This window comes from Venturia canescens, chromosome 7 (genome assembly GCF_019457755.1).
Source record: "Venturia canescens isolate UGA chromosome 7, ASM1945775v1, whole genome shotgun sequence".
NCBI classification, from domain to species: Eukaryota; Metazoa; Arthropoda; class Insecta; order Hymenoptera; family Ichneumonidae; genus Venturia; species Venturia canescens.
In genome coordinates, this window is record NC_057427.1 from 10542488 (window position 1) to 10569045 (window position 26558).

Genomic DNA, 26558 nt, shown 5'->3' on the forward strand with positions numbered 1-26558 from the left:
TTTTTTTGTTTTTTTTTTTCTTTTATCGATTTCTTTCTTTTAAAGCAAAGATACATTTTACATTATACATATACAAACATTTACAGTAGATACATCGATGATGCGGTGCGCACGAACGGGATAAAAATGTCTGCGTCCACTCTGTTTTTTTCAAACGCGATTCCAATTCTCGAGTTCCCTCTCGTTTCGGTTACGAATTTTTTCATCATATTCGTCAAAACTCGCGTCAGTTTCTATTCAGTATTTCTCATCCAATGACATGAACGCTCTCGCTCGTTATCTTGTATTTTTCGCATTGGTTAATTGAAAAAATAAGTTACTTTATGGCAAACTCCGAAGAAAGATCGGTTCTCACAACTTCGACGTATTTCATCCGTTTCTCTGTAACTCGCAATCCGTTACACACTCACGCCCGCAAGTACGTACACACACACACGCGCACACACACGTACACACTCAGCTACGTTCCGATACAGAGCGCTCGTGCTGCTCGTACAACGGACACTAACCTCAACCACAACTCCACCAACATGGAACAGTGGAACATGGGCCAGTCTCTCACCAGCGCTCTTTCGACACGTATCTTTCTCTCTCTCTCTCATATTTATCGTGAAAAACGCGAGAAAAAATAATCGATCCGGCTATGGCTTCGTATTTTTCGACCCTTTCGTGCTGTCACCGCAATATACATATATATATTGTACAATTGGAAGATACGTCGTATATTCGTTTACGAAATACAGCTCAAAATCTTCGTTATCCCCAGCTACAGCGATTTTCTTTATAATAAATTACGTTACATATTTTATTATGTATACAGATATATACAGATGATACGCATATACATATTCGTGTTCATTTATATTTTTTCTATACATACATATATATATGTATACATCTGTTTACATCAGAGTTTGGATTTCTCCATTTTGCCCTTCAACAACATTTTGTCCGGCATTGAAGCCGAAGTTTGACTCTTGTTTATTAGTTTGTCAGTTTTTTTGTTTTTTTATTTAAAACGCATTCATCGCTTCAAAGTAATAATTGACGATTAAAGATCGAATGTGACTTTCAACCCGGTTTACTTTCGTTTGAAATAATTATTCATTTTTTATGCACGTTTTTGAGCAGATATATTTATCCTGTCGAAAAAAGGGAGAAAAGACTCGCGTGGACTCTGCGCTATCCGGGAACGCAGACAACGCAGTCGGCACAGTCTTCCTTTGTGTTTTTTTATGAACCTCCAACTTTTTACTTTCACATCGATAATTGTTCGTTATATATTAAATCCTCGCACACACGCAGTCAATGTCACCATTGCATACTTATATTTCTTGGCTTTTGTTTATTTTTTAAACAATTGGAACCGGTTATTGAAGCTCTAGTTTTAGTTTATCATTGAAAATTTATGTTTCACACCGTGCTCTCGTGTGTTTGTCATTTTTTTCCTCTTTTTCCACTAATTTTTTCGTTTTACGTTTATCACTGAAGTAGCAGCAGCCTGGCACCATAGATTTAGCATGTATTTGTGTATATATTGAAACGAAGGGAAATATGTCCACTCGAAAACTTCGCAGCACTTTGTTGGGTCAACGCAAGGGTTTTTTTGTCTTTTTTTTGTGCGAAGCCGTTGTTACAAATGTGAATTTGAACTCATTTCTCCCGATTGACGTTCCGAACGTTCGACGACAACTGACACGGATTTTTTCGCGTGACCCATTGTTCGGGCAATACGAGCAATTTTTTCGCTCATTCTCTCATTCGCTCTCTCTCTCTCTCTCTCTCTCTCTCCCTCCCTCCCTCCCTCCCTCCCTCCCCGACACAAACCGAGTACAGGTCGAGGAATCATTTCGATATTTGGTAGCGTCTAGCGAAAACATTAATTATTATATAAATATTAAAATTATGTGTGCAATATAAGGAGGATTGTTAATCGACGAAAAAATGAAAGAACAAAGGGGAAAAAAGTTGAATAACAGGATATTGGTCGCTTTTAATCGCTAAATAATAATTATCTGTACAAATAACCTATAATTCGTCTAAGTAATCACAATTAAAATGAACGAGGTTCGATAATTCGCTGATCAGACGAATTATCAGAGAACAAATACCGACGTGATCTTTATTTTTCAACGTTCCATTACTTCCTATATGCAACCAGAAGAATGTTACAGCAATATCGTGATTTATCACGCCGCCCTAACCTCAAAGCGAAATATCAAGTAAGTTGACTATTGCACGAAATTTTAGGTTATGGATCGAAATAAAGCCAATGAAAATTCCGCCCATTGTGAAATAATCGTCGAATAATGTTTTGTTCAAATAATTTCACTGTGGTTTCAATAAATCGTAAAAAACAATGATCAACGAACATTGAGTTTCATATTACTCTTTTTTTTTCATCACGCCGTTTCCAATTCCCCTCCACCAATCAGAATCAAATATTGCTGTCTCTATTTTCGTGTACGTAATAAAGAAACGCAAAGAAAAGTGCGTTACGCAGTGAGAAAAAAATAATCACTCTCCATCTTAATCGACATTTTCAAAGCAACAAACGTAACAATGGAGCGTTTTATCGACGCTATACATATATATGTAACAACAAATGCTCGACAGATATGTATTTTCAGTAATATACGTGCTAATGATAAAAAGAACGAGACAAATTATAAACGAATCGTCCAATCCAACGTTCCGTCATGCTTGATTAGAGGATCCGAGTCTCTTACGCATCGTGAAGTGTAAATTCAACGTATTTTTCGGAAATTAAAATTTTCATCGTGAAACTCGTCAGTCCACACGGTTCGAGACGAAACAAATATGCAAAGGGTCGCTAGCACTGGCTGATTCGGTAAATATAACCTCTTTTAACAGTACACACGAGTTGCTGACAAAAAGGCTTTTTTCCCCAGCTGTCATTGGCGACAGTATCAAATTTTACAACCGAATTGTGCGAGGAAGACGTTTGTCCGGCGGAAGTCTGATTTCAAGCTCCACACTCGTTTATATGCCTACGTATTTAGCGTTCTTTTCTAGGCGAAAGAGCGCAACGCGAATTCGATTACGAATCCCACACGTTTCTCAGTGAACAATTCGACAGTAAATCTGCGAAATTTCAACCATCTGAGATTGAGAAACGATTGTGAAGTTAACATTGCGTTTGAACCAAATATCGTGATGGTTGATAAAAATACCTCGCTTCCTGCAAAGTTGAACGAGTTTTCACAGTTTCATCATGCATTTTTGAAAATTATATTTGATTTTTCAAATAATGAGGAAGAATTTATCGAAAAATCGAAAAATGTTGAAACGTTTTTGTAAAAGTAAGAAAATCGAGTCAAAAATAAACGATAAAACTTTGAAAAAATCGTTCGCGATTATTTGACGGATCGATTGGATAATAGACTATTGAATTGTTTCCATATTGCACGGTAACGTCCCAGAGATGGCTGAATTCGTTCAGATTTATCGAGCGGCTGTGATCGGAAACTCGAAAGAACCAAAAATGCGTTTTTCGTAAATCGAAGGAGTCTCGTGAGCGTTCTTACAATGATATACATATTTTAACGAGAACACGAATTTTTCGAATGTTGAAAAAATCCTTGATACGTCGACGAAATAATTCTTGGCCGTTGAAACAATTTGAGAGAGCTCTAAATTAGCTACTCGAGATATCGAACACCCTCGAGAGTGTATAAACGTCAAAAAACGCACACATATTTACAGGAGTTGTTGAAAGTCGCGTAAACTCTAATTAGACATTTCGTATTAAAAATTATTCGCGGTGTATAATATGCGTGAATTGAATAATACTGATTAATTAGTGGTTCTTCGAATGATGAAACTTTCGAATAAAGCCTTTATCCTCATTCGCTGCGTCGTTGGTTCTTTGCTCTCCTGCTTCGTTACCTCGCATCTCTATTTTCTTCATTCTCACAAGTCGGTATTGTAGTTCGTAGAGTCTCGTAACTTACTTATATTTGGCAACGCTATGGGGGTCAAATTCGAGTGAACGGTTATAATACGGTTTAATTGCACTTGTTATCGTGTACGCGAAGATTTGTGAAACAACATAAAAACAAACAGGAAGATGATAAATCGAAGCGATAAGACGTTCGAACGATTCGGATTGTGATGACTTACGAAGGAATTCGATTTTCCATTGTTCTTAGAAACTGTCACTCTTTCGCTCGTGACTGTCGAGTATTGCTCCAATCCCTTTTTCATTTTGTGTTTTATCGTAGTTCCCATATTTCCATAATCGTCGACGACGTGTGGAGGGCATTTGTGGACAATTCAAAATAATCCGTTTCGTTTGATTACTTAATATTCTTGTATACGGCTACGATGTTTTGAGCAAGTGTCACGTGTGGTGATGGAAACCGAACGAAAATTCATTTCGAACCTAAATTTTCGAACCTTCTTTTTTCTTTTTCACGTACCCGCTCCCTCGTTTCGAGAACTTGTTTATTGTCAGAGATAACGACACGCACCTAAAAAACGAGAGCCTGATAACGCCCGTTGCTCCACTGTCGCTATTCCAAATCGTCACTCCGTTTGTGTTTTTCCTTCCCCCCCCCCCCCCCCCCCCCCGACCCCCGGTCTTTTTCGTAAATTCGAGTTTTCGATTGTTTTGGCTGTCAGGGATATTTTTCCCCCGACCTCGCGCTTCCAACGCTCTCTTTCTTCTATTCTAATCTCGTTCGTGATTTATTTCCTCGATAATTGTACCCGTAGAATACAAAATCGGACGCCTATTTCGTATTGTGAATTATGGACAGCGTTTTCGTATAAAAGTTTAGTAAAACACGTCAAACAGGTTGCGCGAAACGTTTTATTTCGTCACTCGTTATCACTCCTCTCGCTCTCGATCTCTTGATTTATTCTCGCACGAGTACGAAGTAGTCGTACGTTCGTAAACGTTCCTTTTGTCTACTGGCAAATGCGATCACATCCTGGTTTGTTGAAACCGAATAAATATCATATTCGCTTCACAAAATCACTGTTCAAACGTCATTGTATTATTTTCATGGTTGGCCACGATTTAACGGTTTTCTCATGCACTCCTGACGGAATCCCGAATCGTTGAGTCTCTCATTCTCGACTACTTTTCCAGATCGTTTCATCTCGTTACGAATAAAAAAAGACACCACGAAGCACGAGATCTTTGAAAAAATATGAACTACTGCCTCGGAGAGATTGAAACTTTTCAAAACTCTTTATCATGTGAATTAACTTATGCACAACGATTACTGACCGACGGAATACGAAAGAGAAGTGAAGACCCGTTCGATAGGTAATTTTATGAGGGACAAAAACTGTCGTGTGATGCACCGGAAACGATAGTTCGTCCGAAAAATTTCAATATTTACGAGGCAACTACTTTTTCACAGCCTTCAGGGCTTCGAACGAATGCTTTTTTTCCCTGGCCACAAGATGCGCACGAATCTCGACGAGCAACAGTCACCATTGAACAGAGGAAAAACGTGTTTTTATAACTCTCGGAATAAAAAAATTTCGACTCGGAATAAATAATGAAAAGGTCATACCTTCGATTCACGCACAAAATGTACACGCTCACTCGTATTCTCACTGTTATGAATTCTACTAAAATTTCATTGTCTTGCGTATTATAATTAATCTGATCTATCCGCTTTTATTTCTCCCTCGTGCTTATATACTTCGCGTTCTCTCGTTTCCCTCCCCCCCTCCTTTATACCGTCCGACGAAAAATGAAAAATCTATAGAACGAAAATTATCATGAGGATCGAATGCTCGGAGCACTGTCCAAGCTAACGGAGCTCGTGATGCTTTGGCAATGGTTTCGATAAATTCGTCTCGTTAAGTTTTTCTCGTCGATGCAAAACGAGGCCGAGCAGGACGAAAATGTAAACTGTGACGAAGCTATCAACGACGAATACGAAGATTCAGTAGCACCGCTACAAACACTACTCGAATCATCGTTTCTTTTCGTTCTTCGCACGACGAGGATGCTTTCTTTCCAGCTGTCAATTTCATTACTGTTTAAAGACAGTAGAAGAATTATGAGGATGAGGCACCCACCTAGGCAACCCCGAGTATCGTTACGTATGCAACCGGCGGCCCCACTCGTCTGATTCTCCGTAGTTGGTTTTTGCACCTCCGGATGTGAGATTTGATCGACTTTTTGACTCCCGGTCCACGGGAGCTCATCGGCGTCCACTACGTTCGGACGGATTCCGTAAGTATCCGTATTCTCGTTAACTATCTCCGGCACTTCCGGCGGCATCGGTATCGGCTTATCCTTGTCAAGTCCTTCGTCGATATCCAACGCTTTCTCCGTCCCGTAGAACACCATGTTCCATTCCTCGAGAGTGTCTGAAGGACAAACAAAACATTTATTTATTTTCGAGCGCTTATCATCCTCCGCCCTTTCATTCTTTCTTTTCGTCAACTCCGACAGCTGTCGAATGAGCACCAAAATATACACAATCTACCGCCTCAATATCTACGCTTTCAAATAAAATACATTATTTTCTGTTTTTACGAGGATTGCTCGGCTTCGTTACAACCAAAATACGAATCGACATCAATTTGCCTTTTTATAAACACACACACACACACACGCAACTATTCTATACAAAGACAACACACAAAACTAAACACTCGTACGAGCCGCACAGGCTCTCGGACCATCCGTGCGTTACGTTTCGCAACGACGAATGTTTAGTGTCTTCTTCTTTTACTTACCGGACGGATAAATGTAAAGAATTTTGCGTGTGTCAATTAATTAATTGCATTAACATTACGGGGAACTGAGGAAAATTGGAAAAAAAAAATCGGCGTTTTAGGAGATCGACATGCGAGAAAAGAATTGAAAAACAAAAGTGCAATGAAATTGCTGATCAGTTACTGGGGATACTTTTGATTTTTCTTTCCTGTTCCCCTCCTTTTTGCTTTCTGATGGTAATGAATTTAAACAATTTTTAGTATTTTGGAAAAAGAGAAGCTTATTACAAATTTTTCTCTTACTTTTGTCCAATAAAAAAGTTTCAAAATTCTGTTAAAGCCACTGGCTGTTCGAGAATTCGGTGAATCATTTAATCTCGTTATATTTGACATTTGAGAAAGAGGAAAACGACGAACGTGCACAATAACAATAGGAAAACATCTACAGAGGAAACATCAACTGGCGCGTGTTTTAATTTCATCCTGTTTGTCAAGCATGCTCGTAAGCAAGCTGGTGCAGCCGTGAATGAATTAATCAATGTGTAACAAACTTGTCTCGGCCTCAAATTCGAGGTCACCGGTGTTGCGATAGTTGAGCAAGTCAAGTTATGCGTAGGGTCATGATGAAAATTAATGCGATGTAATTGATGAGCCCCGTGATACTGCGCCGACGGACTGATACGAATATCGCTTTATTTTCAAGCATCAAGGGAGAATAGTTCGCGTGCGTGGGTCGAGTATCAATTGTTTTTGTAGGATAAATTAGTTTATTGGGTCTTTGAGGAAGCTTTTTATGCTCGTTTCTCTGGAACGTGATCGAGAAACATTGAAAAATTAATTTACGAAAGCAAAATGATAAATAAAAACGCGAATTTCGTCATAGATCGAGAGGCCAGAATCTTTCGATAAATTCATTTCGAGAGATCCACGGAAAACATCGAATTGCCGCATCGTATATTTATCGTCGAGAATCGGTTCGCACGAGACACTGTCTCGCTGTTTCGAATACAATCAAGCTCATTAAAGTTACCGAGGCTGCGTTATCTAACGAGGAGAAGGGAAAGAGGGGAGCACGGATACGAGCATGTGGGATGCCTCGGTCGCTTTGCTTCTGCTACTGGCGTTGACGCTCCGTGTAACGTAAAGCGTATGCACCTATCTGTATATAAATATATATTAATAATGTGGAGATAACTCGCGCGGGCACCGTCCAAAATGAAGCTTATCAAAACGAGTGAAACACACGTCCGCGAAGAACCGGTACGAAAATACTTCGGATATGAGTGCGGAAAGCTGAAAGTGCGGAGAAATGAAAATACGAAATATAACGATGAATTATTCATTTTCACCCGAAAAATAGAGGCTCGGCGCAACTCGGCTTACTTAAAATTCAACATTTTCTCACTCGCATTACGACACTCGAGGCTTCCCATAAAATACTAATGTTTCAAGGAAATATGCGATTTTGGCATTTGCCTACGACGAAAAATGAACGCAAACTACGAGAAATGGAAAGCAACGATCTACGCTATCGAACTCTTTGTTTTTTTTTGACGCGAGTGCACCTACTGTTAGCTGCTTTTATATTTTCGTGCTCTTCCCTGCTTCGGGCGTAAATTGCTTGATCAGTAAAATGAATTCTATGGAATCCTCATATTTTCCAATAAAGCTCATACATGAAACAACTATTGCAAAATGTTATGAGTTTTCTGTAATTTCACAAAATATAATTGGATCTCGATGGTTCTCAAAGTGCGATTGAAATTTTGATTATTCGAACATAAAGTTATTGGCTTTAAGCTCGAATGATTAAAGCAATTAAACTCTCATCGGGCATTCTCCCCGTTCATTGAGTAATGAAAAATAAAATGAGGTTCGGTGGCTCAATTTTTTGTTAATCATGCAACTGCGATATTTGTGTGCGTCGACTACAAAATTCTATTTCAACTTGTAGATCAGCAAGCCAAAAAAACTCGATCGAAAATAATCGAATAACAAAGAAAGTATAAGAAGCAAATAAAATGCTGAAATTCGCAGTGGCAATAACCACTCGGAACTGAAACGTAGGAACAAGTTTGAAAATTGTTAATTTTTTATTTTCCTTCGACTCGTGAACGCGCTGAAATTCACCTCGATACAAAACGTTTGAAAAAAATAGTCGCGATTGCATTGAAATGCAGTTTCAATCGAGTCATTATTTTAGTTGAATCTTTGAATTTTGCTTCCTACAATGAATCTAGCAAGTAAAGTTTGAGAATATTCGATAAATCGAATGTTGAACGAATCGCGTTGTTCCTTCGTTTCACGATGATTTGTGTCGACGCTAATTATCCAACCGAGGAGTAACGTTGTGGAAGAATGAACAAAATAATGGAAAAAAAAAATGAAAGAAGGTAAACAACAATGCAGTAGTGGCGGGTGAATAAAAAACGAGAAAGTTCAACAGACGTAGAGCTTGCAGGGAAATACCCTTGTCCGGAAGATGAAGATTTCTCGTGTCAAACTGTTGGTCCTGAAGCAATTCGAGTCCTTTTAATCTCGAAGGGTGTTCGGGTCCAGCACCTCGTGCTCCCGCGTAAACCGGATACAGAGGATACAATTGCTGTATTTTAGGGTACTGTTGAAAGACGATAGGCACGCGATTGGTCGACGACTTGGCAGGCGCTGGTTCCATGAGGATGAGTCCACGTTGGAGGGAGGAAACAGTCGGGATTTGAGGGACTCTCAGTCTGGCTGGGTGCGTTAAAAAGTCACTAGTTTTCAAGGTGCTCGTGAGAAGAGTTCGGGGTTTGTTGGTAGTTTGTTGGAGCGGAAGGAAAGTGCTTTTTCCTCGGGGTTTCGTACTTTCGATAACGGTGGCACGATCATCGGCTCCGGGATTGAAAACGTTTCCTCCCCGGTACGGAGCCAAGCCGCGCAAAGTTTGTACGGTTGGTCTGGAGCTTCCGCGATTCGCGGATTTGCCGTTTTTGTGTTGTCCACGAAGTTTGCTCTTTTTTGGGGAGCCGTTCCCCGACGACGTCATCGTGTATCCTTGGCTCGCTCCAACCGCGCCCCCGCTCGCATGGGCTTTCGACATTTTGTTGTTGTTGCTGCTGCTGCTGCTGCTGCTGCTGCTGTGTTGACTCTGCTTCATTTTCCCAGCGTAACCGTTCAGCAACGCGTTCTTCGAGACGATCGACTCTCTCGCCTTGACGAACGGCTTCCTCGCCGGATTCACTCGAGCCGCGTTGTAAAGACCGTACTCCTGTCGATCCGGGAGACTCGACGTTCCGTAAAATATCAACGCCCACTCGTGCAAAGTAGCTCGACCTGTTCAAATATTTCCGCAAATGCCGCAAAAGGAAAAACAGAGAAAAATCTCGTTAACGCACCGTTCGCTCCTTCTGCGAATTCGAATTTCGAAAATATAGGAAAAATCCGCTGAAAACTTGCGCGAAGACACAACGGACAAACGATATTTTCAGGAGGACATCAATCTCCCGTGTAACGTAGCGTCGACACGGTGAATCTTTTTCTACTGCACAAGTCGATATACGACCGCGCAGCCAAACGGATCCGTATACTCGACACTTTCTATCCCTAACTTCGACAACCGCCAGATTATTGGCAGATCTCGAAGTTTTCACTTTCCCCGTACCTTCCGATGCAAGAATTTGCACAATTGAAAAAGCCTCTCTCGAGTACGAAAAAATTGGTCATCGAACAATTTAGCGTTAAGGTGTAACGAGAACACGATTAATTCTGCCATTTATTTAATCGGATGCCAGAAAATTTGTCTCATTTCCCGAACAAAAGTGGATTTTTTACGTCCTCGTGAAAGTAAGTCGACGAACAAACGTTTGTTTCTCCGTGGACAAATGTCGATACAACTGAGATTTGAGCGAGCTCTGAAAATGGTCCGGGTGCACCTGTCTCGATGCGGGAAGAGCGTGGGGCGATAAAAAATAACAGCAGCAGCGTAGCGTTGACCATGATTATACGGTAAACAAGGATTATCGGAAAATTTAACACGCCACTGAAGACAAAATTTACTTGGAACGTCTGATCGAGCCAATCGAGGCACGGAAAGGAGGTTTCTGACAGGCACCATTGTGCTCCCTACCCGGAGAAGGATACCGCATGTATCGGAGTATGTAATAAGCGACTGAGGAGAATCGCGTCTCGAGGAAACCACCTCAATCAGCCGCAACGACCACCCTGGCCGATCAATTAGTTCACTCTCGATGGGGGATCCTCCCCGTCACAATGGTTTCTCTAATCTGCCACAGAGTTGTGATTCGGCAAAATGCGAGCTGGAGACGCTGCCTTAAAGGAGAATCGCGTCGATGGGCCAAAAAAGGGAGCTCGCGATGACTTTTCTTCTCGAATAAAGTTCATTATTGTCTGGTTTGCTCCGCAATTATGAGAGCCGAATATCAAATTTTTTTACTAGTTTACTCATTTTTTTCAAATCATGTCCAAATATCAAGAGCCAGAAACGTCATTTCGTGTGGCAAGATATCGCGTCCCGTATTTAAAAGGGAGTCACCGTTACGAATTTTATTTCCTTTGGAATGTTCGTTCGACGTGATCACGCTTGTTACATTCGAAAAGATTGTTCACCGATTTTTTTCAATATTTTTGCAATCGGTGTAATTGATTTCGATAATAAATATTTGAATAATAGTTTGACGCAGAGTAGTTGACACTTCATTATTGAATGGTAGTGAAAATGATATTCGCCGAGATGAAAGAGGTCGCAAAGTCTTTGTTTACGTCGTTAGATGAACTTTCATGCACGCTCGGTTACGTTAAATCGAGTTGGTCGATTTAACGTAAAGCCACGATCAATTTTCCTGCAAGAGAAAATGCTTCTCTTTGCTTTTCATTATGAGCTCGAGGCGTGTTATAATTATCGTTAGTTGAGCTGCCGCAGTGGCAAAAGGGTCGTAACGATCTCTCCCAGGTTAGAATTTGCCCTCCGAGTACAATGGAGTTTCGCTTGTATGGGCGTGTGGTGGGCTAACGTCTGCTGCGTTCTCTCTCTCTCGTTCTCTCTTTCTACTCTCCAAATTCTCTCTCGAGCGTTCTCTCGATTAAAATATGGGGAATTCCCTGCGCACGATCGCTGCAACTTCGCTCCCTAACTTTGAGAATCTTTATTTATCTGTAGAATATTTACGAATTGGAATTTCGAAGTGGTTAGGAGACTGGAAAAGTCAGAAAATCGAAAAAACGACATTCCCGAATGTTGTTTCGGAAAAAACACGATTTTGTGCCCACAAAGACAGCGATTTCACGCTCATCATCTGTTCGGTCCACCAGGGCGAGTCGATGTGAGCTGTCCCATGTACGAAATTCGCATGACTCTGGATAGAGAAAAAAGAAGAGAGAGAGAGAGAGAAGGAGAAAGAGAAGATCTGTGGGTTAGCAGGGAATGATCGATAATCCGGAGTATGGAAGGAGCAACTTACCGAGGTATCGACCTTCGTTATGAATCTCCAACTTCCATACACCGTGAGGCATTTCACCCCACGTATGCACAGACATGAATGGCCATTGATTGAAGCCGGCCTTTGAATTGTCGTGAGGCCTCTTCGCTAGCAGGGTACTTCTGGTGCCGTTAGGGGAAGTCAGCTGTATCTGAAGATCGCCTCTCCTCATTGCCGTCAACGATATTTTCGCCTGCGTACAACATTTTTTATCCTTTTATTCTTATTCTCTTGCTCTCTCTCTCTCTCTCTTCCCTTTTTTGTATTTTCATTCAGAATCGTGTCACGTATTCGACGATATTATTTTCACTTCGGTAATTAAAGTTTCTCAAGACTCGAAAAATACATCCATTCCTGTAAAAGTTCAACGAACCTGAACGTGCTCGAGGTAATTGACTTCGGTACACTCTCTCACGTCCAACTTGAGGACCAGTTGACTTTTCGCTGGAATTTGCCTGGATCGAAAACAAACAATTGTTCGGTGGATTAACATTTTTTTTACAAGAGAATCATTTTATTTCCTTTTCCCATTATAATTGGATTTCATTGTTTTTCATTCAATTAATGTCATTTCGAAATTCGTTTTAAAGTTTGAAAATCAGGAGTAATTCAATCAAATGGAATCATCGGTAAGAGACTACAGCTTTTGACGAACGACAAGTGGCGAAATCGCACCGCTGCGCACGGCCGAGGGTTCAATTGATTTAATATCATTTGCCATGAACCAACCTTCCCGAGTATGGGGCCGAAACTTCACACTTTTTTTGCTCCGGTACAGTTTTCCACTTCCTCGCCAAACGAACCATTGCAGCGGCGTCCATCAGACCATATCCGAAACTGTGACTAACTGCAAACATCCAACGAACCCAATTTCATTTGATTTTCTAATGAATCAGCAACAATTTCGTACAATTAGTAAATCCAATGATACAATCTCATCGAGCCTGAATATTCAACTGATAAATAACAGAGCATTTATTTGATCACGTACATTCGCTTGCGCCATCAAATTTCATCTCAACCTTTTTTGCATTATCGGAGTGGAATTATCGGAGTGTAACATGCGTTACACTTTCGACTACAGCTCAAAATATTCGTAAATTATTCGAAAATCATCAAAAATTTATTCGAAAAGATTTTTTCGTCAGAACTTCGACGTGAGATTTTCTACTGAACCGAAGGCCGAATAAAATGGTGATAAAAATGAAAATAAACGATATTTTCATACCGTTCCTGCGGACGCCATTGGTGATCCAATCAGGTGCCTTGAGATTCTCAGGTCTCGCTGTTCTCACAACGATATGTTGCATATCGCGCCAGGTTAGATTCGGATTAGCTTCGAGGGCGAGAGCACAGATTCCAGCGGCAAGGGGTGCCGAGGCTGAGGTCCCTGTGTGATTGTTCGTACACTGATGATGTAAATCCGTAGTTACAACCTGTCTCTCACCGGTTGAGCCTGAACTGTAGGTTGTTGCAAGGGTTGACGAACACGCCTCGCTGTACCACGGTACAAGGCCGTTTTCCGTTGCGCTGCTTATCGACAATGTCCATATGCTGTTGGTGTAACCGTCGCAGTTGCAGTTGTCATGATCACGACCACCGTTTCCTGACGCCCAGATGAATATCGAGCCCTTTCCCTTGCGGCCCTGCGTGAAAAAGTGATCGTTCGATTAATCAGAATTTTTCGAAATATCCATTTTTGAGAAATCATCCAAGTCAAATGTCGCCTCAACCGAAACTCGGTCGAATCCAACACCCAAATTATCGTCGCTCCGTTCACGGATTTCCGAATGCGGTAAAAGCGCCCTTGGATCGATCAAAGTTTCGTTGAATCGCCAAATTTTTTTCGTGTCTTGTGAAAACCAGAATATCCAACGTTTCTTTTCCCCGAAGTTTTACGTGATGAAATAAAACGTTCAAATGGATCGAATTCACAAATTACGTAAAAACTATTCAGAGGAGAAGGTTTGAGAATCGAGAATTTGTTCGATCGGCACCAGGAGACATCAGCAATGACTACTTCTGATGATAAATGTACCGAGCATAAAGTTGCAGTCAGATTATATGAGTTTACAAAAGTTTTATGAACATTTATTATTGAAAGGGTGCTTTCGTGGGAAAAGAGATTTTACGAAAATAAATGAAATTGAACGAGCTGTGAAAAGTCAAATCCACGAAGATACTAAACCAAGAATATTTTGCATTTTAATAACATCTCTTTCCCCAGCGTTATCTTCGTTTTAGTTTCATTTTATTTTTTCAATTTCTTCTCCATTTCCGGTGTCGGGGTTCCTGGCTGTCGCGGACTCGGTATAATGCACGGGGGTTCATTGACCCTATGTAATAACTGCTGTACGTATAAACTTTGGAGTGACAAAAGTTAGACTTTATTGGGTAACTTTAGCGTGCTCTCTCACAGGTACTTCGAGTTACCGCGAAATATTTGCATGTAATTTTAAGGTTGTGAGAGGGTGTTATATGGGAAGCTGATGCTTTTTCGAGGCCCCAACTTCATCAGGCTGCACAAGCTCGAGAGCACAGAGTTTACCAGCGAAACTAATTTTAAAATGCTAATGTCTCGGATCCCGCGCGATCGTCTCTCCTCAACGAAATGGATTCGTCGAGTTCCACCAGAGGTACTTAATAGCAGCCAATTAGGAAACTTTGAAGGTTCTCCTACACGGGGCTGCTTCGTCCTGCTCCGTCCCCCCTAATAGCTCAAGTGAATTAATACGAGGAGACAAAAAAAATGATAAAACATGAATATGACGACGGGGATTTCCTTGATGATTCAATCGAATTTGGAAGCTTTGGAGGAGCCACCAGAATATTTCCTTCCATTCGAAATTCCTTCGCTTTTTTGAAGATTTTTTTTCTTTCTCATTGTGGTTTTCTTTGTCGAAACGTGGGGCGAACAAACAGGAAATGTGTGGAAGCTGATCGATCAGAGAAAAGGAAAATAAAGTTTGTGCGAGCTGCAATTTTTATCATTATTTCAAAGTTTTTCGACAATAGCTGAGCATGAAATTTAATCGCGGAGCTCAGTAAAGAAATATTGGAAAGTTTGGTCAGTTGATAACGAATTCGGAAAATTTTATCTCGTTGATCTCGTAGGGAAGGAAATATATAAAAATCGTGCATTTTGATGAGAAGAGCAGGCGATTTGAACGGGCCTGTCTCGAATGTGGTGAAAACTTGACGATTAATCAATAAAGTTTCTCGTGAAATGTGAGAGGCTTTCTTGAGTTTCAGAATACTCGAAAGTTCCTCAATCTTGGGAGATGCTGTATGGAAAATTATGAAAATAGGACTGAAGATATTCGAGCAGAGTCGGGGGGAGGCTCCTCCGCATCAGCGTCGAAAACCCGATCCACCTTTTGTCGAGGCTAACGAGCGGAGTGAATTTCACGTGTCAAGAGTCAGGTACATTAATTTTTTTGGTCAATTGAAAGTCGAATGAAAAAGTTTGTGCGAAAAAGCAGAAATCTCTTCTCAAAAGAGTAAACGATCGTTGAGTTTTTAAATCTTCACGCCGGGGATCAAAGAAGAATAAAAGAGCTCGACACAATGGATTTGCTATTGTGTCAACGGTTGCCGAGATTTCTTTTCCCAGATCTTCCTCTCAACTTCTCGCGAGATTCTCCGCGCGGTGCTCGGACTCATCGTCACTTTGAAAATACGCGAATAAAAGTTTGTTCAAGTGTGTAAAAGAGAACAGAAACGTCGCGATCGAGTCCTTTCCCCATTTAGTTACGACGTTTTTAAGACGCGAAAAGAGAAGGCACGTTCGATCTTTGAGCCTGGAAATCGTTCGGAGTAGAAACGTTTGAGAAATTGAAAAGTTTTCTCCTTCTCGCTGAGACAGATAATAGGAAAACTTCTTGATCCTCGATTTTCGAGAGTTTCGCATTTTCGCAGTTGGAAAATATGACGCGATTTCGATTCTCGTGCAAAATGTCTCACAAACAGTTGTTATTCCAAATGTTTAACTCATTTTGAAATTTATTTTTTAACGGAACAGCCTTACCCCCTAGCACGATTTTTGGTTCCACAGAAGTCTGTCAGAGGGCTACGGGTGGAGCGCTCTCGCGTCAGCGGAGCACCACCCGTACGCCAATAAAGCTCCCAACCTTTCCTTTCTCCTCCTCCCTATTCCTACCAAAATTGTACGAAAACAAAGAAATAATGGAGCCTGTTTTCCCTCGACGTACGAGAAGAGTGCTTTTATCGCAGCAGTACGCTTTAGCCAGAGGCCCGATCGCGTTAACGATAACACAATAGCGAGCACTGGATGCCTCCTGTACCCGACGAGAGTATCCGTTCTTGAAGGTCGAGTTCGAGCCAGGCTGTTCGGAGATAGCAAGATGAGGAAATTGCACGAACCCGCACACCGACACCTTTCTTACGTGAGAGAAGAGAATCTAAAAAATCCCAAGCTCCGATATTTGGGAAATTAAGGTAACTCCTGTACTGCATTCTAGTCAAATGAGTGCTAAATTTTCAAAACGCTTTTAGACCAAGTTTAACGTTTACCAAGTTAAACAATGCTGCCATGCTGAACCATGTTAAAAATATTAAGAATTTTTTGATGATAAGAATTCCATAAAATTTGGTAAATGTATTCTTTAAAAATATATAAGACAATACATTTTTTTAGATTTTTCTACCACATAACTCTCGAGTAATTGAACACTAAAGTTCACGTGTATAAGCATAGAGTTTACATATATGCAAGTTATACATCTCGCGCATAAGAACTTCAATTTAACGCTCAATTACGCGATAACCATGTGGAAAAAAATTTGAAATAAATTGTATTTGTACACTTGATGCGAAAGAATGTTATAACCAAATTTGATCAAATTCTGATTATTTTTATTTCGTGATCCACCCTCCTTAACCCATCTCTCGAATATCGAAACGTTTTATTTAATATTGACCGTGTTGAAAAATACGTAAGAAGGAGTTGAGGGAGTTTTACCTTGGTGATGCCTTCGTTAAAAGCTCTGGTCGCGAGCTCCCCAGGGCCATCAACGGTTTTGCCGTCGTCATCGGGACCCCAAGAAGCGCTGTAAATGTCGATGTGTTGAGGATGGTGACTGAGGGATTTCGCTTCCACAGCATCAGTCACATCACCGTCGAGCATTCGGACGCCTGAAACCGCGACAAATCAACGAAAAAAATGTTAAAAATGCATCGCTTATGAGGGAGAAAAAATACGAAATTTTCGGCTGCTGGGAAGATGCACGATGCTTTTGGACCACTCGAAATGATGATCGATAGAAAAATAAATGAAAAAAAGTTGAAACTTTGAAAAAATCAGACTCACCACCGATAGAAGCGCCGTACGCGATGCCGACTGAACAAATCGAATTGTTCGCAGCCGCTGCAACTTCACCGGCGCATCTTGTACCGTGTCGATTACTGTCGATCATGTCGTATCTCGGCATTGGATCGTCGTCGTGGCTATTTACGTCATAGCTCGCATAACGATCCTGAAACGAGAAAAAAACAATTTTTTTTCGTTATATCGTCGGTTTCACGATATCAAATGAGATAAATTTTCACTCATTTTTTCCCGACTTTCAAACGTGATTTTTAGCACTCATTCATTTATGCTTTCGACAGGCGCATTTTGTTCACAAATATTGAGATCGATGCACGCGAGGATGGGAGAAGAAAAGTTTGACGATGCGATGAAAGTGATGCGATCTGACTCACGTAATTGGCAATCAGGTCCGGATGATCCGTTTCGAGACCGTCGTCGAGAATCGAGATGACGACTCCTCGTCCGGTGATGCCCTCGCGCCAGGCCGGTATGACATTCATGTCGAGGCAATGGCCACGGTTCTACACCAAAATAACAATTTCAATGATTCATTCGTTGCTGTTTGAGGAAGAATGTTTGTAAATTTATTGAAATTCGCATTAAAAAGTAGGTAGAAAGGATTCTGATCGACGAGCATTTTTCGATATGAATATTTTTTTCAGAATACGCGGAAATTGGTATTCAAATTTTTCGGTAGGTATAAATAAATAAAAGACGAAGGATGCTTTTGTCGAAGGAAAAATTAACCGGAAGGTTTACTCACCGCGTACCACGTAACGGGCCATCCCTTGTCGTTGAACCAGATTTGCGGACTCTCTGGACATATCTCAATGAGATCCCTCTTCGATCGGGACTTGGCTCGCTGCTGTTCGGCTCTTCGAACTCTTGGGTCTTTCGTCAGTCGACGATGCACTTCTAAATGCGGCTCGGTTGACCTCTTCTTCACAGATCGATGCACCAAATGGTGCCAATCTCCGATAATCTGGAAATAAAAAAACGGTTCAATTTCCTTCGACGTTCACTTCCGTTTTCTTATTTTCTACTCTTGGAGTTTTATTGAAGAAAAAACTGCATTCAAAACATGAAGATTTGCGCATTATCGAAGCATCGGATTTTCAATGCTGACATTCGATCGAGCGAGGGGTAGAAATTTGTGCGGTTACAGATCGAAATTGCATTGCTCGCTGGAACGGTGCAACGATATTTCTTCCGTTTCAATGGAGTTTCGAAAATTGATCAATTTGTGCTTCTTCGACAACGACAAGGTGGAGGATCTCGCAGAAAAAATTAGCAAATGCGACAAGAAAACTTTCTGTCGATTGAATTAAAGTGAAAATTATTCATAAAATTAATAAACATTTACACTGAGAATATTTTTGTCACAAGAATGTAATAAAATGCTTTAAAAATGTCATAAAAGATAAAATTCGAGTCGATACCGGTGACACTTTAAGGAAGTTGAAGCGATATATATAGGACATGATGCGAAAAATACATTAGATTTTATTATTCCAAATTAATGAATTGAAAATTTACGTGAATCTTCTTGAACAGCGCTTAATTATGTGTGAAAAATTTGGAGAGGTTTCACCGCCTGGTAATCGAGATATTCATTGTTGAAAATGACAAGGTTAAACATGAGTTCTTACGGAAGCTTTCAAAAAATTGCTAACTTCAACAATAAATATCTCAATTTCACGACGGTGAATCATCGGCATATCCCGCCAGAAGTTTAATACTGTCTTAAGCTTTCTGATTAAAAATTTTTAATGTGCAAAGTTGGAAAATAGTTTTAACATAAGATACGCTTCAACCTCCTTAAATACACGTAACCTAGGGAACATTTTTATTGCGAGAACGAACGTTTATATCGGTGTAATGGACACCGAGAAAAAAGAATAGTCGATCCGTTAAAAAAGCGAAGCTGCTAGACGAATAAAAGTACGTGAGTCAGTCTGAAAAATAAATTTGATGAAATTCTCGCGATTCCTGAATTTGCCCAAATCAGCTGTTACCAGCGGTCCAACGTAACGACTGACATCCGCTTTCGACCCGTCAAAAACTCAAGTTTTTTCATCTTTTCTTTCTTAAAAGTAAGGTAATATTTTTTTTTTTAAAGAAACGGAATCTGTGATAAATTCTCTTCACGATATAAACTGCTCCGAAGCTCGGACACCGCATAATTTTTCACAATTGTTATTATCGTTTGAGTATTTGTCCCACAGGAGAAAAACTCAAAATTGTAAATGAAATAATTCAAAATTTTGCCCCGTAAGAGGCCCCGGAACTGTGCTTATCGTTATCAGATATAACGACCGAACTACTTTTGGTACTGACATTCTTTATTCATTGAGCGTGTAATCTCACGGAGTTTTACAAACATTTTCGATAACATGTTTTTCGACGATTTTTCTCGGCGTTTATCATTTTTCTCGATTCCTGCATCTTCATCTCGTAAGTTTTAGAGCAAAGATTTTTTTTCGGTTTTCCCGTGCACCGAGCTCGTTTACCGCCTACTTTGTCGACGAATTTTCCGGATTTTATCGAGAGTGAGAATAGTTGAGAGTCTTCGATCGCTGGAGGCCGGGGATTGAGTTCGATGCTGGGATTAGATTCGCTTTCAGGCTTGTTACACTTGTAAATACGTTGTCGCAAGTTGTAACTTTGCCGTCGCCATTTTCCTGTCTCGGTGTACCTCTCGGTCCCTGATTTTTGTATGTATCTTTGAAATATCCATTTGGACGAGCGCGACGGAGAATGTTTATTCGTTCTGAGCACGGGCTCAGGGGGAACTGCGGGAGCTCCGACTTTGCCGAAGTTGTGCCAGATCTCGTGCAACTTTTGAGGACACTTGCTGAGTCGGTACTTGAGCGATTCTGCGTTGGGATTCCGGTTGGCGAATTCGAGCAAGCTGAGCCTGTTCTCAAAGCGAGATTTGTCGAAGCAACAATCCCCGGAAGCGGTCAACTTGGGGGAGTAATAGGCGGAAGGATCGCCCGAGGATCTCGGGGCTTTGGTTAGAGCGAAGTTCTTCATCGACTCTTTCGAGATTATCTCCAAGCAACATTTGCCTCGTTTCTTCGGAGCGGAGCCTGTTCGACCTGAGAGATTCGGGGATTTGGGGGCGTCTGATTCGCGGGGAACGCTTTGCGCCGGATCCTTCGTGGCCCTTTGAAACGCGGGTGCTGAGTACTGTCCCATTTTTTCACCGTGAGGAATGCGGCTCGCGTGATTCCCCGGGGGAAACTCTGGCGACCGGAGCGAAGGATCGTTCCCAGCAAGATCAACGGTTCCCGATGTCTGCAAGTGTCTGGAGTTATCGAGACTCGATGCTCCCATTCCCGAGCGATCGTTCCAAGGGGGATAACGAATTTCTTCCGTATTCGATAGATTCCTCGGTTCGTTCACCTGCGCCGATGATGATAACTCGGATGAAGATGGTCCATTCGTCGAACTGTCGCGGAGGCGACTCGCAGAGGGGCCGGGAGGCGGAGCGGAAGGAGGAGAAAGTGATCGAACGATTTTTGTTGCGCTGGTGCACTTCTCCGGCTTTGGGATGCTCGAAACCGTATCCGTTTGAGCGGCAAGATAAGCGTGAGCTGTTTTCGACATGCGAGAGTCCCTCGAGACTTTTTCTTTCTCCGTAGGACTCGATGGGTTGGCTCGAGAGTCCGCTGTCTCTGGGGACGCGACGCGAACACTTTTTTCTCCTGTTTTCCTTATTTTTTTTTCACCCTTATCCTCCCCGTTAGCTCGGTCATTATCTCCTCGTGAATAGCCCGAATCGAATCGTCCACCGGCGCCGCGACCATCGTAGATGATTCGATCGAACAGTTTTTTCTCGGTGGCGCGATGATTGGAAAAATTGGAGAACGCTCGGGATGAAAATGAGATTGAAGGCGAATCGTATTGGCGGCTTTGCACGTTCAACGAGGCTTTCAGAATCGCATCAAACGGGAACGCGGACTGCTTTTTATTAAAGCGTGGTTTGTATCCCGCGGTCTTTCCTTCCCCGGGAGCGAATAACATCGGGAATCCTGTTACCTCGGAAAATTCATTCATCGATCGAATGTCGCAGCAGCGTTTCTTCGAAGAGTTCTCCTGACCAGTGGATCTCGGGTGGCGAGACGCCGTTCTCGAATTCGTTGTACTCGCTGTTAATAATCTCGAGAGCGTTGACGAGGAGCCATTCACAATTCTCATTACCTGCTTTCATCAACGAAATTACGTGTCAATTTTTCTCCTTATTTCGTTCCCAGAGCCCAACCACCTCGAAACAGAGTTTCGAAACTTTACCATTTTTCTTTCATTCTCCCGAGAGTTTTTCATCGAATTTTATACCGAGTTGAGCGAGCTCTCAAAAGTCATTCTTTTCAGCCTATTCCCCTACTTCGAGTATCCTCAAAAGCAGTACGAAAAAAAAACAAAATTCTATCCAGACGAGCCACGAAAGCTTCCAAATCCCAAGAAAATCAAGTTCATTGTTATTCCTTTTGAAGCTTCATGGAAATGTGGCCCTTGATATAGCAAAAGTAGGATGAAAAGCGCGAGCATTATTATGCCTATCGTGTGTCCATTGGCCTACAAGACCTCAAACTACAATGGAATAAATGAAGAATGGAAAACGAGCCTTGAGTATTTTTTGCAGTTTGTGCTCTCACAAGCCTACCACCGCGACACTGACACGCACAGGCAAAGACACGTGAGAAATATAAAGTGCGGGGCGAAGCTTTCAACGCGAGAATTCAGGGCAGCGTCATAGCATGCATTTTCAAATCAGACTATATTGCTTTTATCCCTTTTGTTCCTTCTTCTTTGCTTTTTCCCTCGCGCTCCTTTATTTCTCTTTTCACACGCACTTCCTCATTCTTATAGTCGATTTTTTAGTATCTCAATAAAATACCTTCTCGACTGAAAAGTTGGTCGTGTTAATAGCACGCATTGTTTCTCCCGGAGCTTCGGTGCTCCGTTCCTCTTTTTTATTCACGCAAATACACTTCGATTTGAAAAAGTCCATTCAAGTTACGAAACTCCGAAACAGGCGTTTACGCCCAACTTTTAAATACTCTTTCATCGGATTTTATATTTTTTAAAATTTTTTACATAATTTCTCGAAATACGCAAATGAGTTTTGTGTGAGGCTGGTGCGACGACAGTTGAGGGAGGAAACAACGGAAGCAGCAGCAGCAGCCAAGGCTCTGAAGGGCGAAGCTTTTCCAAAGGTTTTTCTCGTATCGATACACGTCGCACAGTGAATTCAGCGCTTAACCACTGCGGCGGCGGCGAACGACGAGTGACGTGAAATGTTTCTACTCGAAAACTTCACTATTTTGTTTCTCATGTAAATATAGAAAACAAAGTAAATGATAAAACGGCGGGGACGAGAGGCGGTTGGGGAAGAAAAGCGAACCAGGATTTTCCCTAGCCTCGTGGCTTTCCCCGCCACTTTTTCTCCCCGAGTCGATTTATCCTGCCGTCTATCTCTCACGTGGCAGCCGCATCGATTGCGAGGATACTTACTCGAGCGTTATGTCTTTCGCTGCTCGATTTTCTACGATTAAAAGAAAATGAATAAAAATACTGAGACGACGTCGGACGAGGCGAAGGAGACCCGCCTGCCGAGACGACATAAAAATATGAAATCTAATGAAGCGTGCTCTTGATAGGACACAAAATACTCGTAAACAACGTTCGAGCGACTCGATATTTTTGTGTATAAAAAACACCACATTATTCTCCCGGTTGCTGAGTCGAAAGGAATTCTCGTCAGCGTTGCTCCATTAGCGAGCACCTTTCATAAAGATATTTTTACTCTTTGTTAAGGTAGTTAATGCACGAAACGACTTTTTTAAAAAAGTCTTGGAATTTAGACAGAGTTTAAATGGGTAGTCGACTGACACGCGCATGTCAAATTTTAAAGGGTTTGTCTTATTGGTTATTGAGATAATAAAAAATCGTTTATCTTTCCATATAACGAGTGAACGCTTCTTACGAAGTTTAAAACGTTCGCAATAACACACTGAAGTACGTAACGAAGGTTTGAGGAAAAATCCGAGACGATTGTCTTACTAGTGATAAAGATATATTACCTTAAAGATTGAACGAAATTGGTAATGAGCACTCGCGTAACCTCACATTTGTTTATTTCGGCATTTTTTTTCTCCTTGGCTTGGCTCATTCCTGTCACAGCTTTCCGTCTTTTCATTAATACTTTTTCCTTGATTCATTTCCCGTTGTATCTTCTCTTTGCTCTCCGATGCGAGTTTTTACATAAAAACTACAGTATTTTCGCCAGGGACGAACGAAATATTGGGTTCAGTCAGTGATGGATCCCTCATTGATAAATGGCTTGTAATTTAATTCACCGTAAGTTGAAAAAATTAATTCACAATTTCGGAGTAACCCTTTGAGTGGACTTTAAGGGTTAATAACTCTGACATGAATTTAAAGTGATTATGTCTTTAATTAGGGAGCAAAGATCGACACAATTTAGACACCCATAAAATACGATCCTTCGGGAATGATCTACCTTAACGAAATTCTTGTAAAGGACCACCAAATATTATGAACTCACGCGTTATGAATGGGGAGGGAGACGGAGAGAGAGAAAAAGAAGGGAAAAGAGGGGCCCAATTACGATTGAGGGGGGAGAGAGAAGCGAGACGAGGAAAAATTTGAATCGAGTTCGATGCGAATGCGGCGGAGGGTTTCATCGAGATCCTTGTATCGCGCGCGCGCGGGGGGCAATTTCGCGATGTTCCTCTTTTCCAATGAGTCTGAACGAGGCCGTAATGGAAGAAAAAAAGGAGAGAATAATGGGTCCGAGAGAAGAAAGAAAAGAGAAGCGATTGTTCGCTGCTGCTGCTGCTGCGCTCCTATTTCAAGAGGCGGAGTCGCCTGCAATTGGCAGCCGTTGCACGATAATTCTTTGCTTTTATTTCTCGAAGGGTTGATCTTCGCGTGGTGTGAAACGGCTTAAAAGTCTTCCTCGCTGAATAAATAGCGGGGAGTAAAAATCTCGAAGGCGGCTTACAAAATAGAGAGAGAAAAAGAGGCCGTTCGTACGGGAGCGAGAGCGATAAATCATGCACGTTCAGTACGTCCACGTGAAAACGCGCTCGCAATTTGGCAAGCAATGCGTTTTCGACGACGAGGGACCGGTGATCGACGAGAACATTCTTCCGGATCGTCAACTCATGGACGATTACGTATATCGAAATCCATGCCACGTTGGCTCTCAAAATACAAGGCAGTTCGCGCTCCACGAGGTTAATTTTGTCAATGAAAATAGCAGCAAATTCATTCGGAGCTCTGATCCCCTGAGGGCGACTCGATAAATACCCATCATTGGATCTCTCGCTCCTTCTGTTCGGTGCGAACGGGAAAGTTTATGAATTTTCAAGTATTTAAACTACAGGCCCAAACGTCGAGTGCGCCGACGAAGGAGAGTGGAATGTCGCACGTCGAGGGCGGCTGGCCGAAAGAGCTGAATCCAAAAGACCAGGAAGTCACTGCGAGATATCGTCGGAGGATCGAAAAAGATGACATTTGGCCAATAAAGATGAGGAAGTTGATGGAAGTGCGTATAAAAACGATGAACCTCGCGGTCTATCACAAAGCCCAGCAACGAAGCTTTCCGCGTCACGAAAGAATATTTATAACTACGATTTAAAAAAGTGGTGGAATGAAAACAAAACTCTCCCATTTCAGTCGATGGAGCATTGTGTGCGCCAGAACAATGCTGTCAATATTTACGAGAATTTTTTCGACGACATGGTCATGAGCGAATTGGTATTGCCGCTGGATGTCAGGTGAGCTCTCGTACCTCCCACAATCGCGAGCGAGATATACGAGACAAAACAAATGCCGAAAAAGCTCCATATCCGACTAACCGATTAATACGCCGAACGACAAATTTCGTCAGGGCGGTTAACGTGTACGAAGATCCGCAGACGTTGGTCAGACCGATAACACATCTCTCGTGGTCACCCGACCGTGGAAAACGACTCGCAGTCGCCTATTGTTCCAGGAAATTTGAACGAGAACCGATTGATCGAAATCCATGGTCATATATATGGGAAATCGGTGTGATTTCTTTCCCTCTCTTTCTCTACGATCGGTCATCCATCAACGTTCGATAGAATATGAACCAATCCATTCTTTACTTCGATTTCAGTGTCATTCTAGCCGATTATTTATCATCGTTCTTTCATTTCTTATTCCAAGTACAACAGCTTTTTATGATGCTGAAGTTTGCAACGGTCGAGTCCAACGAAACGATGTAAAACAGCCTCCAATAATTCCAGTTATTCTCCAATTTATTTTCCTGTAGAATTTGCAATTCGTAGTTTTTCAAGCTGCCCCAGTACTTGACGAAATAAAAAGTTGGTGAATTACAAATGTTTTTTTTTTTTTCGTTTTTTTTTTTTTTCGTTTATTTCGTTGGATTCCAACGTTGCAAAGTTGAGCGCCGTAACTTTTTCGCAATTCTGTTTTCTCCTGTTTTTATCGAAGGTTGAATTCGTTGACAGAAAATCCCACGAGGCCTTTCATAGCCTTGAAAGCATCGACTCCATCGGTAACGGTTGAATTCAATCCTCGAGATCCGTCGATGCTCATCAGTGGGCTGATGTCAGGCCAAGTATGCAATTGGGACATACGTCAAGGCGACAAACCAGTGCAAATATCCCACCTGCAGTTCAGTCACAGGTAAATAAATCCATTTGCCAGGGTTATAAAAGAGTTTCGATGGGCGTGTGCTCGGGCCCGGTATTACGATGAGTTAGCTCGATGAATATTGTTTCTGATGGAACGTCTGGAGGAATCCAGCGAACTTGGCGCTTTGGATAAACTCGAAAACGAACACGGAGTTTTTTTCGGCCTCGACCGGCGGAGCCATAAAATGGTGGGATGTGAGGAAATTGCGTGAGCCAACGGAAACGCTCGTGATGGATCTCGAGAATCCAGCGAGAGGCGACCACGTGCGCGCGATCGGGGTCTGCTCGTTGCAGTACGAGCCTACCATGGGGACGAAATTCATGGCTGGC

The 26558-nt window shown here is 41.8% G+C and overlaps 1 protein-coding gene across 4 annotated transcripts in view; it reads right to left on the bottom strand.

Annotated features, from left to right (window-relative positions):
* LOC122414227 (furin-like protease 1) overlaps positions 1-26558 on the bottom strand; it is a 114913-nt gene that overhangs the window by 5052 nt on the left and 83303 nt on the right. For 3 of the 4 annotated variants that reach the window (XM_043425289.1, XM_043425288.1, XM_043425290.1), the window contains 9 exons: positions 18275-18493; positions 17904-18032; positions 17512-17677; positions 17164-17336; positions 13411-13828; positions 12912-13029; positions 12556-12637; positions 12165-12375; positions 6064-6357 (listed from right to left, as the gene is read on the bottom strand). In XM_043425289.1, the coding sequence (XP_043281224.1) occupies positions 6064-6357; positions 12165-12375; positions 12556-12637; positions 12912-13029; positions 13411-13828; positions 17164-17336; positions 17512-17677; positions 17904-18032; positions 18275-18493 (1810 nt within the window). Of the gene's footprint in view, positions 1-6063; positions 6358-9177; positions 9751-9804; positions 10021-12164; positions 12376-12555; positions 12638-12911; positions 13030-13410; positions 13829-17163; positions 17337-17511; positions 17678-17903; positions 18033-18274; positions 18494-26558 lie in introns of all 4 variants that reach the window. The other variant, XM_043425291.1, reaches the window with a different exon arrangement.